Raw genomic sequence first — 14807 nt, 5'->3', positions numbered from 1 at the left:
ACCAAACTTCACGCCAAAACAAGTTCATCATTGGCATATTCACCCTCACATGACAAAGGCAAGTGATAACTGGCATCAGGAGACTTGTCTTTAAATACATAGTCATCATAATCTCTTCCATGTTGAAGAAGGGATAGTCCTTCCTTCAAGGTAATTGAGCAATTTTTGTCTGGTCCTCAGCACTTTATAAAAAAGTAATCCATAGAAAATTAAGCTCGGGGGGCTGGAGTTGTAGCTCAGTGGTAGAGCACTTGTCTGGCATGTGTGAGGCCCTGGGTTCAATCCTCAGCACCACATATAAATAAATAAAATAAAAGATCCATTGACAACTAAAAAATATTTTTTAAAAAAAGAAAAGAAAATTAAACTCAGGGAAATGTTGTTATAGAGAATAATAATTTGGACTTCTTACCTTGGTGGCTAAGACTGTACTATGTGTCTGATTTTATTTCATTTTTATCTTTCAATTCACAGGTTCAGCTGTTTGGCAGCTGATTGCATCCTTCCTGAGACTTCCAATCTCAGGAACTCATTGCATTGTTGGTTCAACCATAGGATTCTCACTTGTTGCAATTGGTACAAAAGGTGTGCAGTGGATGGAACTTGTCAAGATTGGTAATTGCCATTTTCTTTTACCTATAAGAAGGAAAGTTTACCTTTTCTAGAGTAAGTTTTATTACAAGTTACTTTATATTTTTCCCTTCAAATGTTAAGATTTAGAAGACCTGTATGGTATGAGTAATGCTTTCCCCCTTAGAATTTCTGTTAAAGGAGATTGTGAACTGTTAGACAGTTTTAAACTCCATTCTTTTAAAATTTTACATTGTCATTCAGCTTTGAAAATCAATATTTATTTGTTCTTCCCAGGCAGAAATTTATTTGATTGAAGTCTATCTAAAGGTCAGAGAAAGACTAGGCCGGAAGTAAAGAAAATGGCATTGAATCCAGGAGCTTATGGTTATGGGAAGGCAAATGAAGCCAGTGTTATTAACCTCCCTGCAGTCAAGACATTGTCCAGTCTGCCCCCTAGGGAGGAAGCATTGTAGTGTTCCTTGGAGGTTATAGGTGTGCTGAGCAGGGACCAAAACAGGCCAACCCTCATTCCAAGAGTAGTAACAGTTTATTTCCTGGCTATGCTTTTTACACAAGGTAAATCCACTCAACCTCATGCACATCAACCCACCCATAGTGAAAAAGGCTCTTTTGCCCCATCGCCATCCTCTGTGTTGCTCATTCTTCTACCAGAATCACCAGGTTAATCAGGTCTCTGAGCTGCCCATCAGAAACACAAGCCACCAGGAAAATTACCTTATATCTGAGTGGTCATCAATTAGCTACACTTTAGAACTACCTAGAAAAGTGATTTTAAAATACCACCCAGACCTCATTCCAAACCTTTCAGATCAATCAAATTTTTGGAAGTAGAGTTAAGAGCATAAGTGGTTTTTAAAAACTCCCCAGATAGTTTCAGTGTGCCACCAGAGCTAGGAATCTAATGGAAGGTGGCAACCTTTAAAAAACAAACAAACAAAAAAAAAAAACCTTACTTTTGGAACAAGTACAGGACCTGCAGGTGAAAGGGCTCAGTGGGAATCAAAGGAATCTGTCTTCTGAGGCTAGTGCTTGGGGGACAGCTACTCCACTGAGCTGATAGTGTAATCTGTTATGTGCCACTTTGTGTCTGAATGAAGCAATATACAGAGTCAGGAGGGCTTGCTGGGTTCTGAGTTGAGTAAACTATTCTGGTGATATTTATTACTGTATATAACCTATATTGTTATATACAATGTCGTATTATAAAAATATGACCACAATCATGTATGAATTTTAACATTCATTAGACTCTTTTTTAATCATTTAGTTGCCTCTTGGTTTATATCTCCACTGTTGTCTGGTTTCATGTCTGGCGTGCTGTTTGTACTGATCAGAATGTTCATCTTAAAAAAGGTAAGTGAGGCTGGTTTTGTTTTTATTAAATTTTAGGACTAATTTTGGCTCACTATCAATAGAAATTGATAGTGAGAAGGGGGTATGAGGGAGAATTGTATATTTTCATTGTTAAGGTACAGCACTCCAGAGTTAGTCTGACATTATCTTAAGTGGCCAGAATGAGCCAAGGTCGAGTATCCAATGAATCCCCCAGAAAGTAGCACCTCCAGTATTGTTTTGGGGAATTTTGATTTAGTTCATTAGTTAATACTCCCAGGAATTGTGCTCAGACCTTAAAAAAGAAAGGTAATTATTTCCTGAATGTTAAGCAGAATAGAATGAGATATTAAGATTTTGAAATTGATTGTCATTAAAAACATCTGGAGATTTCCTAAAGATATTTTCCTATTTTTTAAAAATGGAGATATCAAGATTGAGATACTAACTTAATTTGAGGGAAAGATGCAAAAAAAGAAAATATGCCTACATGGTGTGCATTTTTTCTGAAAAATAAAATAAGATTAGAATTTAGATTAGTATTCTGGAGAGAAACTCAGTTGTCATTTTTTAATTTGACTATCAAAGGGTTATTGCAATATGTTTCTTTTTTATATTTCATTTTTAAAATACACATATAATGTTTATACTTATTTGTGGGGTACAGTTTGATAGATAGATCCAATATATAATGATCAAATCAGAAAAATTAGCATTTCCATGTCCTCACATTTTATTATTTCTATGTATTGGGGACCTTCAAACTATTCTCCTCTAGTTATTTTGAAATGTATAAAATGAATTGATATAGACTATATTAACCTTTTGTGCTATATAACATTAGAATTATATGTTAGTCAGCTGTCACTGTGACAAAGTACCTGAGATAAACAACTTATAGGGAGGAAAGGTTTATTTTGGCTCATGGTTTCAGAGGTTTGAGTCCATCGTCACTTGATCCTGTTGCTTTGGGCCCATGAAGACCCAGTGCATCATGGCAGGGAGCACAATGAATGAAACCTATTCACTCTATTGTGATTGGGGAAGCAAAAAGAGAGGAAGAATAAGGACCATGGTCCTAATATTCCCTTTAGATGCATACCCCCACTGACCTAAATTCTTCCTCTAGGCTCCACCTCCTGAAAGTTCCATCACCTCCCATTAGTGCCATGTGCTGGGGACCAAACACATGGGCCTTTAGGAGCTATTCAGTATCCAAACTATAGCAAGTTACTTCCCCGATTGAACTATATTTTGGATACCATCTCTATTCCTCCTTCCTACCTCCTTCCTGCCCTCTGGTGGCCTCCATTCTACTTTCTAGTTTGGTTATTAACTCTCACAGCTTCCACAAATGAGTAAGAACTTACAATGTTTTTTTTTTTTTTTTTTTCTGTGCCTGGCTTATTTCACTTAACATAACATCCTTCAGTTCCATCCATAATAACCACAAATGACAGGATTTCATCCTTTTTATGGCTAGATATCTTCTATTTTGTGGAAGAGACACATTTTTAAAAAACTGCTTATCTCTTCTTAGACATCTTGGTTGAATCGTTACAATGTTTTTGTAAGCAATAAAGCACCTTTTTGTGTTGCACTGTAGTCTTCCTTTTTTTATAGTTTTGCTTTCTATTGTTTTAGCTACCCATGACCAACCATTGTCTGAAAATATTAATTGGAAAATTCCCAAAATAAATAATTCAGAAGCTTTACATTGCATGCCAATTTGAGTATTGTGATAAAATTTCCCACCACCCTGCTCCCATTTTAGCTAGGATGTGAATCATCCTTTTTCTAGTATATCCATTCTGTGTATATTACCTGCCCACTAGTCATTTAGCCATTTCAATGATCAGTTCTATTGTGGCAGTATCATAATGCTTGTATTCAAGTAACTCTTAGGTACAAACCTAATGCTATGTCACCATGCCTACATCATTCACCTCACTCCATCTCATTATGTAAGCATTATATTATCTCACATCATCACAGGATGAGTATAATAAATATTTTGAGAGAGCACATTCGTATAAGTTTTCATTGAATTTTTGTGATTGTTCTATTGTATTAGTAGTTATTATTGTTAATCTTACTTGCCTTATTTATAAGTTGAACTCTATTACAGGTATGTATGTACAGGAAAAACAGTACATGGGGATTGGGTACCGCCCTCAGTTTCAGGCCTCTACTGAGGATCTTGGAACATATTCTATGGGGACCAGGGAGGACACCCATAGCATACTCTTATGCTTGAGCCATCCCAGCATATCAAGGACATGCCTTTTTTCAGCTATATATTGTTTGAAAATACAGCTCTTTTCTTTTAGCATTTTCTAGTGGTGTATTAAAGAGCTCATTCTCTTAAATAAGTACAAACTTGCCATCATCATTTCTCACCATTCCTTTTCCTGGGCTTGGAGCAGCTACTCTAATATTTGTTTACATCTTGGAAGGTGCTAGTCTGTCTTGCCTGCCAGCCTTCACCCTTTTTATTTCCTCTGCCTGGAATCCATCCTTGCCTGGCAAACTCCTACTCAACCTTCAGGTGACACTTCCTAGGAAGCCTCTCCTACACCAGCTTCTGGTTGGTTACTTCTTAGTCTTCTTCCCACAACACCAAATATGGATGAGATAGATGCTTGGTTGGCAGGGGTAGGGAGAGATGATGAGTAGATAGATGAAAGGGAGAGAGGGAGGGAGAGAGAAAGAGAAAGGGAAGAAATGAGACAGGTCTAATGAGACATTTGTCATTTGAATTTTAAGAGTAGGTTTTTGGAGCTGGGGCTATAGCTCAGTGGTAGAGTACTTGCCTAGCATGAGTGGGGCCCTCTGTTCCATCCCCAGCACTGAAAAAAAATAGAGAGTAGGTTATTTGGGAAAACATGAAGTGATTCAGTTAAAAAACTCAGACTTGGGCTCGGGATATGGCTCAAGCGGTAGTGTGCTCACCTGGCATGCGTGCGGCCCAGGTTCGATCCTCAGCACCACATACAAACAAAGATGTTGTCTCCGCCGAAAACTAAAAAATAAATATTAAAAAATTTCTCTCTCTCTCTCTCTCTTAAAAAAACAAAAACAAAAACAAAAAAAAACACCTCAGACTTGGGACTTTCCACCTTTCCAGGTTGTTGATCTGTAGTCTTTCTATAGACAGCTATTATTCCTAAGAAAATAATGCTTTGGAAACCAGATACAGTCAGCATCTGAGCACCCCAGTGTTTTGTGTTTGTGTTTAGTCCAATCTGCATTCTTTTCATGTGTCACCTCACAGGTTGGAATGCTGGCTGTCTCTCTCTCACCCCTTGTTCCAACCCATTTGTCTTAGCATTCACGTCTCTTGTGCCCATCCCTGCCTAAACTGGCTGTAGCGCTCTCCTGCAATTGCATCACTTTCTGCCTGCCCCTGCTCTTACATGCCTGAAGTCTCACTGCCAGTCAACACAAGCCTCTTGACAAGTGCTGAAGGCTACTTGAGCCATCCCAGAATAGGTCCTTAATGAGTTGTACTGTTTCTCAAACATGCATGATTTCCATACGTGTTTGCATTTTGTCGTTGGCATCTCTAAGAGAGCCTCTATTTATTCATATCTTGATAGCACATTTCAATTTTTAGATTTAACTTTCTTTTTATCTTGGTAGATGGAATACTTATATAAATATGCAAGAACATCTCATGTGGTTATTAGAAATCAGTTTCTTTTTGAAATAATTAAGCAATACCTGTGTGCCAATGCTGTGTTGTGGAGTTCTTGGCCATATTATTGCTTCAAAATCCTCTGTAGATCTGCTTAAAACTAAATTTATAGTAGTTTCTGAGATATGATTTAACCTCAAACATGTGTGATACCATTCTTGTTGATGTATTAAATTGAGGGAATGTCATAACAGAAAGCTAAAGTTTTAAATAAATGTTTTATTAGACAAAGAACCACAATTCTTTTTACTTTTGATAGTTGAAGGTTAAATATTATACCTTATGAAAAGATTTTGGAAAAGTACTGGTGTTATAAAGTCATGTAAAATCTAATAGTAATACAATAATCCATAAGTCATTTGACTTAAAGAGGTGTTAGAGTCTCAAAATATTTATCAAATGTAGACTTTTAGGGGCAAAGCTCCATAGGTTTCAGAGAAGTAGTTGCTGAGCTCTGGGCTTTGGTTCCCCAGGCACTGACCTCCCTCAACAGTTCTTTTCTGTTTCTAAATCTGACATCAGCTCATGTGACTGTAGTGCTTTAATGTGTCTGCTGGCCACAATAGTGGGCTCTTTGAAAGTGCATTTGTGTAGAAGAGATGGCCCCAGCTGATGCCATTCCTGTGGATGTGCAGTGGAACACATGTAGTAACACACCAGCCTTTTTGGCCACAGTGGGGTTTAGGGTACTTTCTTGTAACATTGTCTTGTGTCATTTTTCTGGTGTTGCCTCCAGAAGCTCTGGAGTCCTGACCTCCCACTTTATCTCATTATTCCACAGGAGGACCCTGTTCCCAATGGCCTCCGGGCACTTCCACTGTTCTATGCTGCTACTATAGCAATAAATGTCTTTTCCATCATGTACACAGGAGCACCAGGTAAGAATTCTCTGGAAACTTAGATCCAGCCGTCAAGGTGCATTCTATTTCTAACAATGTTGATTTATTTGGTGTTTCATTATTGCTGGCTGACATTATTGATGGTCATTTTGGAGTAGTGAAAAGAGCAGTAAATGCATTTACTCTTCTAAATACCTAAGGGATGCATGAACTACAAAGGCAACAGGCTTTCCAGTTTAAATTTTTAGAAAGTAAATAAATAAATCCCCATTCTGCCATTTACCCAACTGTGGGTAAATGAAAGTTCAGAGCAGCTTACTGAACTTCTCTGAGTCTCAGAACCTGATCTGATAGCACATAACTACTGAGCAGTGAAGGGTCAGGGAAGGGAGGTGGAAATCCTAGTGCTACACAGGCGCGTGGTGAGTAGCAGCCACCCAGCCATCTACAGTGCAGTGGCAGAAGCAGTCCATAGATGCAGATGTGGAACAACCTGGAAATTGTCAGCTTAATTAGTCTAACCAATACAAGCCAATACTGAAACCAGTGATGATTTTCTCTTCAGAATTACTCTTTTTGGTTTGGAGTTTGGGGGGAAGGGAACAGTTAAAAATTCTTTTCTTTTACATTCTGAATAGTAAAAGAAAGGAACTCATGTAGAATATTCTAATGTGCACACATTTCAATGTTGATGAATGGGTAATGTCCTATTAAATGTTTCTGTATATGCTGGGTGCAGTGATGTACTAGTAGTCCTAGTTACTTGGAAGACTGGGGCAAGAGGATCATTTGAGCCCATGCATTCTAGGCCACCCTGGGCAATGCAGTGAGACCCCCAAGACCCCAACTGGGATAAGAAAGAAAAAAATCTCTGTACATATTTGGTAAAGAGAATTCACCCTCTGTTTCTTTTTATGAGATGTGTCTCAAACAACCAGATTCTGAATACACACAATTTTGTGGGGATATATGAAGTCAATATATATGTGAATTTACATCATAGTTCATCTTCTTAATGTCATGGATATGATTTAGTTTTTGGCTACATCTGACAGAAAAGTCTCCTCTACTCAGAAGATAAAATTTCTGTTAAATGGCTCATTGTGCTATAACTGAAAAGTGCCATCTTCCAAAATGAGGGGAATGCCTCACAAGTTTCTCAAATTAGGTTTTCTTGATGTAATTTTCCCTGATTTTATTTTATGAAATTATATTTTGTTTACTTCAGTACTGAAAAATTTTCAAAAATTGTTTTAAAATGATTCTTAACATTTTATAACCTTTTACTTTGCCATCTCTGTCGCATTCAAAAACATTGATCTTAAAGATTTGATACTTAACATTATTGAGACTTCAGACTCTGGGTGACTTCAGCAAGGGAGAGGGAGGCATCATAGCTACTTTAAGTTACACCAAAAGCACAAAGCTGAAGATGAGAGTAAGGACACAGGTGAAATCCTCACCTCAATCACAGTAGCCTGCTATCTCTTCAGGTGTTATCATTCATGGACTATGAACACTGTTTGCCACAGACTTTCCAAAGTGTCCCATGATTAAATTAAAAAGAAAATCAGAGGCAAAGAAAAGGCAGTTCCATATGCTGGAGTTAAACCCTTCTACCAAGTGTGTGCTTTCTAGGTGCCTGGAAGGCTCAGGAATGCCATACTGGAAGTAACATGTGGCAAAGAGACATCTTTGTAATCTTGCCCATGAGTCCTTGTTCTTAATTTCATGAAGGCTCTTAGAGCTCGAATAGCTGAACAAAAAGCAAAGCAGCTCTCTGTGCATGGGGCACAGAGAGCCCATGTGTGGGGGGGTTCCCAACAGACACACAAAAAAGAGAGAGAAAGGAGAGAGACTGAGCTAATAAAAGTTGAGGATGCCTTTTGTAACACCAAGTCCTGAAAATGAGAATTGGTATAAATAAGATAATTTCATTTTGTTTCTTTTTTTTTCTTTTTTTCAGTTTTTTTTTATTGGTTGTTCAAAACATTACAAAGCTCATGATATATCATCTTTCATACATTTGACTCAATTGGGTTATGAACTCCCATTTTTACCCCAAATACAAATTGCAGAATCACATCGGTTACACACTCACATTTTTTTCATTTTGTTTCTGTATGTTTTTTCACTCTCTATTGTTGCTTCCTGTTGTTTTTTTCAAATGTCAGAATACAAATGTGTGATTCCTTCTAAATTTTGGCTTAATATATACTTTATATATACTGTCTTTAATTTTTTTTATTTTCCCCTACTATTTTACATTTTTATTTGTACATTTGCTAAAAGAAACATCTTACTGAGAGAGTAAACTAATCTATGGAAAATTAAACTATATGATGGATGAGACACAAAAGACAATACGCATACTTCACAGGGTTATTGTGAGAAATAGATAACATAAATGCATTGAGTTGAGTTTTACATGAATTAATCCTTCCAGTCCTTTCAGCTCCTCTAGAGGATTGTTGATGTTGCCAACCCCACCTGTGCTGGGAGAGAGGCACAGCAATGCTGCATTCGCTAGATCATATAACTAGTAAGATGCAGGACCAGAATTTGAACAAGACTAGTCTTGAACCCTATGGTCTTTGTTGTGACATTATGTAGATACATGAGATAGCTGAAGGAAAGTACTTATAAGTATGTATAGCATTACTGATAATGACAATAAAAATTGCATCAACCTTAGCAAATTCTTCCTCTTAACTCTCTTGAAAACATGCCTTCCAATATATTTAAGGACCTGGGTATAAATTTTTTATATACTTTATATACCCGTTATTGTGAAGAAGGTTGCCACCTCCTTAATTAGAAATATTTTAAAAATCTAAAAATGATGTTGAAGATTATCATTCAATTGAAATACAGACAATATTCCCAGTCGTAAAGTTCCTGGTACATGTATGGGATAGGCAGCTGTTCTATAAGGAACGTAACATCTCAACTCCCTAAGTCCCATTCCTTATTGTAAAGTAGGGACAGTAGTAGTAGCTCCATTAAAGGGACACTGTGGTTCCTGAGATAATGTGGGCAGGGCATGTAGCATGGCACCTAATGCATAACTCACTTTTAATCATGTTAGAGACTCTTTTATTACCATCAGTCATTATTAGCCTCATTTTCTCAATTGTTAACAGCAAATCCTGAGTCATCCTATTTTCTATTTTTCCTGGATATATTTGTGGAACATTTTACCTGAAGTTTTCCAGGGTTGCTGGGTAGAGGGGATGTTACCTGGAGGAGAAAGGAGAAGTTTATGACCCTGAAGGACCAATCTTTTTGTTCGTCCATTAAGTCATAAAAGAACTTTGCTAATATTTTGGTCCCTGGGGAATGTTCCTAGAATATCCAATAGGTGGGCCAAATCTTATTTTTATTTAAGCACTGAAGGTTATTATTTACCCTTCAAACTAGACTTTAATTACATACTCCTTCCTCATTTGCGGGATCTCAACTTGTCCAGCTGTATCATAAGTAGCCATGACGACATACTTGGTAATAAGCTTGAGCAGAGAGTCATTTTAACAGTGACTGAGTTGATCCATTCCTCTCAACATACATCTGCCCTTCTAGAATTTATTCCTCTTGGTTCTCTTTCTTTCTTAGTTTCACATAATACACAGAAGCATCAGAGATAAAAGAATTAAATTCTCTTAAGAAAAATGAGTGACAGCATTAATCTTACCCAGTTTTACCATTAAGAGATTTTGAAAAATAGCATTTGTATTCATGGAGATGAATCAAATGGGGATTTGTTGGATGTTGAGTTATAGTGTTTTGTTTTGATTTCCTCTGTTCCTCCACTCTAAATTATTAAGTTGTTTATATCTTCGGCTTAGTTTGATTTGTTTTATTTTGCATCTGACATGACTTATCTCAAATAAAAGTCATTCTTACACTTCAGAGACTGAGTGTATACTTTTAAAAAATTGCCTTTGCATTTTTGTTCTTTAAAAAAATGATTAGGAAGAACCAAAAATAACTTTAGGAAATGAAGTGCTTACTTGGATTGGATTCAAGCATGACGTTTTTAATTGAAAAAAGTCTTTAGTTGTGTGGCACCTGGTTTTTGTTCAATGTTTAGACAGTTCATGCTGAAATTCATTGCATGCCTCTTTGAGTAGACAAAGCAGATCACCTCATTAAGCCCTGGTAGTTACATATGACTTCTAAGTCAAAGTGAGGTTCCTAGACCAGCCACATCAGCAGCACTTGGTGACATGTCAGAACTACTCTGGCCCAGCCCTGATACAGAACTGCAAGTACTTCAGCCCAACGACACATGTTTCAGCAGGGAGCCCTCCAGTGATGCTGATGCATTTACAGTTGGAGAACCACAGCACTAATTACCTCTTGGACCACGAACAGTGCTACCTTATTACAGTTCTTAGATAATGAGGGTTCTTTAAAGTTCTAACAGCAATCTTCCCTTACCCTCCTTTTTAGTCAGCAAATGAATTCTCATACATAACCAAGCCTGGTTTCTGGCTTCCCCAGAGCAAGCCTATACCTGAGGTGTGGCTGCCTCTGCCACTGCCCCTCCTTCCATTTCCTCTTCCATCTCCATCCCCTTCTTTCTCCTTTTTCTCCTCTATCCCTTCCTCCTTTTTTCTTTTTCTTCCTCTTCTCCACTGCCATCTCCTTTGCTTCTTTCTCCCCTCCTCCTCTTGCTTCTGGTCTAGTCCCAAGGAAATCAGAACATCAACAACCCCTGAGGCCCCTAGTTGTCTTTGTAAGAAGGAGCTTTGTTCTCCATGGGTCTCTGTATTCCAAGTTGTGATTGTAAAGTGCAAACTGTGGAGAGGCAGGAATTGGAACTGTAGTAATTCCTAGTCCTGGTTCAGGAAAGCACTAGAGTGAGAAAAGTTTCCAGTTACCACCAAGGGATGGATTCAAAAGTTAAGGATTTAAATTCACTTCCTTTTGAGAATTATTACAAATGACCCCTGGTTTGAGAAAGCTGGTACCATATTTTAAAATCCCAACAATAGAGCAAATTAGGAAATAGCATGTTTTATTTCAAAAGTGTGCTTAATTGTCTTTAAAAAGTTGTTCTAGGGGGCTAGGGTTGTAGCTCAGTGGTAGAGTGCTTGCCTTGCATGTGTGAGGCCCTGGGTTCAATCCTCAGCTCCACATTAAAAATAAATAAATAAAAATAAAGATATTGTGTACATCTACAACTAAAAAATGTTTTTAAAAAAGTTGTTCTAGGATTCTTTTTACAAAGGTAAAAGTAGTGCTTTGAAATGTTGATTAAAAACAAAACAAAACTGGTAACTTCAGTTTATCAGGAAAGGCAGAATAAGAAAGAGTGATAGTGCAAAGCAGGTCAGCCTGTGTTTATGCATACCTGTGTGTGTTACTGTGGAAAGATGGCCACAACATAGAACCATCTAGGAAATGAAAGCATAGAATAGTATATATTGAATAATCCTGTTACTTTTAAATTTTTTTAAAAAATGAAAAAAGAAATCCTCACGAACACAGTAGAATGTGTTTATATGTATCTAGAAAATGCCTGAAAAGACATGTACCAAATAGTCCCAGTTTCTGTAGGAAGAAATGGAGGCAAAGGGGAGGGTAATAGGGGAATTTCATATTGTACATCATACAATTTGGTAGACACTGAGGATATTTTGTATTAAGCATGTATTATATAAAAGTTAAAACCAAAGGCAAAATCTGTGCAGTTAATAAGAAGGAAGGCTGTAGGGAAGAGATGGTAAGGAGGGATAGAAGGGGACTGATATGAACTGCAGCCTTTTGGTTTCATATGATTTTGTTATTTTATAGATTCTTTAATGATTCTGTATGTGGAAAAACAGGAGGTATAGCAGAGGAATAACAATGGAGAGGGAGTTTTTATAAAATGTTCTACATCTTCCCTAAATGATTTGAATCTTCTGATATTTTGTGGATTTGGATTGGAATTGTAAAGATGCTTGAGGTTAGAGCTAAATCACTATTTGTCATATCTTTTTTGTTCAGAAAATGAGAGGCACCGGAGATGAAAGGCCATTTAGTGGCTAAAGTGGAGAACAGAGATTCAGAGCTCCCAGCTCTGGCTCCTGGCAGCCACTTTTGGCTGAGTGAACACGAGCAATTCAAGCTGTGCCCTACTTTGTCTATCCGCAGAGGGAATCAACGTGCCATGCCTCGTTGCCCTCTGAAGGTGTAATTATTTGGAAACAATTTGAGACCCTCACCAGGAAGACAATCCAATACAGAGTGTTTTTGTTGCAGATTTTGTAGTATATAACTTAACCTTAAGTAGTTAGAAGAGAAAAAGTTTTGCCTTGGGTGTACATTGATTTGGGTGTTTTTCTATAATGAACTTTTATGCAGAATTGGTTTTTTTTATTTTTTTCAGTTTTTTTATTTTTTTATATTTTTTTAGTTGTTGATAGATCTTTATTTTTTATTTATTTCTATGTGGTGCTGAGAATCGAAACCAGTGCCTCTCACATGCCAGGAAAGTGCATTACCACTGAGCCACAGCCCCAGCCCCCTGTTTTTTTAATAATCCATGAAACTCAATTTTATATGTGTAGTGTAGAGTGCGGATGTATAACATAAATAGCTATCAGCTTACATTTCTTACATGCAGGCTTTAAGAGTAATGGCTTGTTTCCTTCAATCCTCTCTTAAATTGCTAAATTCTTGGAACAATTTGGTAAGATCTCCATCCCCATTTGGTTCCTTTCTCCTTTCTTACTGTGAACAATTTTTCCCCTGTTTTCTTGGATTTGTTTACTTTGTCTCCCCACCTCTCCCACACTCAGATAGACTATGTCTATACCCTGCTTTCCATTCTAGATTTTCATGACCAGGAGGGTAACCTCAGAAGTTTCTGGCCCAGGTCAAATGGATAGCAAGGCAGATGTAATGATACAGAGGTACAAACTCAAGTGATACAGTGTCTTAGTGTTTAAGCAAAGGATCAAAGTCTTGAAATTGACCTCAGTTTCCCCTTTTGGCCCTGTCACCATTTAGGACCTCACATGTCCCTAATGGGAAGTGTAGAGATGGGCTTGAAGAAGCACAGGAAGCAGCCTTCTCTACTTTGGGGAGATAAGTAGAGAATAAAAAAAAAAATAGGGCCTGATAGCAAAAGTGTTCACTCACCAAAAAAAATCAAGTAACTCAAATTGTTAGTCTTTCCCCCACAATATGTATGATTTCCCTCTCTTAGACCAGGCTAAGGCAATGAAGCCAAAAGTAACACACTTGACAGTTTTATCATCAACTAAACCACAGAAGAGAAAACCTCTTCCAAATCCAAATGCTTTGAAGCTGTAAGAATGTAGGTTTGCTGTTAGTTTATCAGTTTGACTTTGGTAAAGGAACAGTTACCGCTCACTTGGGCAAGAAATAGCTGTGGAGTGATCCTTTGTTACAGTGTGAAGACAGTGACTTGCAGATATAAAACAGAAGCCAGGAAGCCATGGCCAGAAATAGAGCCCAGTGGAGTCAGCTCCTGTGGTTTTATGAGCAGCCCTGGGCTTCAGGTTCACGGGCAGAGCTGGAGTGGAACCAGCTGCCACTTAAAACAGTGCAGCCTGAGGATGGTGCTGAGTCCATAGCTGTCTGATGTCACCTGGAGTTTTAGAATGGAGTAGTCTAAGTGCCAACATTTCTACCAGTGGCACTCTAGCTGTAAAAAGACTAGGTAACTCTGTTGTTTTTCTAAAACATTTATACACATTAATATAACTTCCCCCTGATATTATTGGCTACCCATTCTGTAACCTCTTACAGTTATCAAAATATTTAATAATGATTGAGCAGCGTGGAGCTGGTTTATTTATATAAAATAGTGAACAAGGTAACAAAGCCTGCATCATTAAAAAAATTTACTTAGGGGGGAGAGAACATGGCGGCGAGAGGGGAGGCAGCGCTTTCAGTACCTCCTCAACAACGGGGTCAGAGAGACGCATGGATACGCTTAGATACGACCTGCTGAGAAACTCCTAGCAAAATTCCACTAAAGAGAGATCGGCCGGGAATCGGTAGGATTTTTGGAGGGACAGTCTGCGCTAGACGAGTGAATCTCCGCCACGCAGCGCAGAGGTCCAGACCCGCCAGCCGCTGCCCGCGCGACTCGGCGACCGTAGGCTGCCTGCACCGGCCCCCACGTCAGGGCGGATAGCCTCCGAGGCGCAGAGCAGCAGGAGCGGTGCAGGGACTCTAGGAAGAGGTCTCTCGCCAAGCCTTCATGAAATAGCAAAACGGGAGCTGAAACCAACCAGAAACAGACCAGTCCCACCCCTCCCTTCGGACACTCTGGCAAGGAGCCTGGGGCCCGCCATAGCAGAGTGGTGACATCACCAGAGTTCCGC

General features: G+C 38.3%; 1 protein-coding gene across 5 annotated transcripts in view; it reads left to right on the top strand.

The window, feature by feature from the left end:
* Positions 1-14807, top strand: part of Slc20a2 (solute carrier family 20 member 2) — a 103309-nt gene that overhangs the window by 59985 nt on the left and 28517 nt on the right. For all 5 annotated transcript variants that reach the window (XM_015506220.2, XM_015506218.2, XM_048792855.1 and 2 more), the window contains 3 exons: positions 475-615; positions 1862-1947; positions 6405-6501. In XM_015506220.2, coding sequence (XP_015361706.1) covers positions 475-615; positions 1862-1947; positions 6405-6501 — 324 coding nt within the window. The remainder of the gene's footprint in view (positions 1-474; positions 616-1861; positions 1948-6404; positions 6502-14807) is intronic.

Source organism: Marmota marmota, unplaced genomic scaffold (assembly GCF_001458135.2).
Source record: "Marmota marmota marmota unplaced genomic scaffold, marMar, whole genome shotgun sequence".
NCBI lineage: Eukaryota > Metazoa > Chordata > Mammalia > Rodentia > Sciuridae > Marmota > Marmota marmota.
This window is presented reverse-complemented; position numbering and strand designations above follow the sequence as displayed.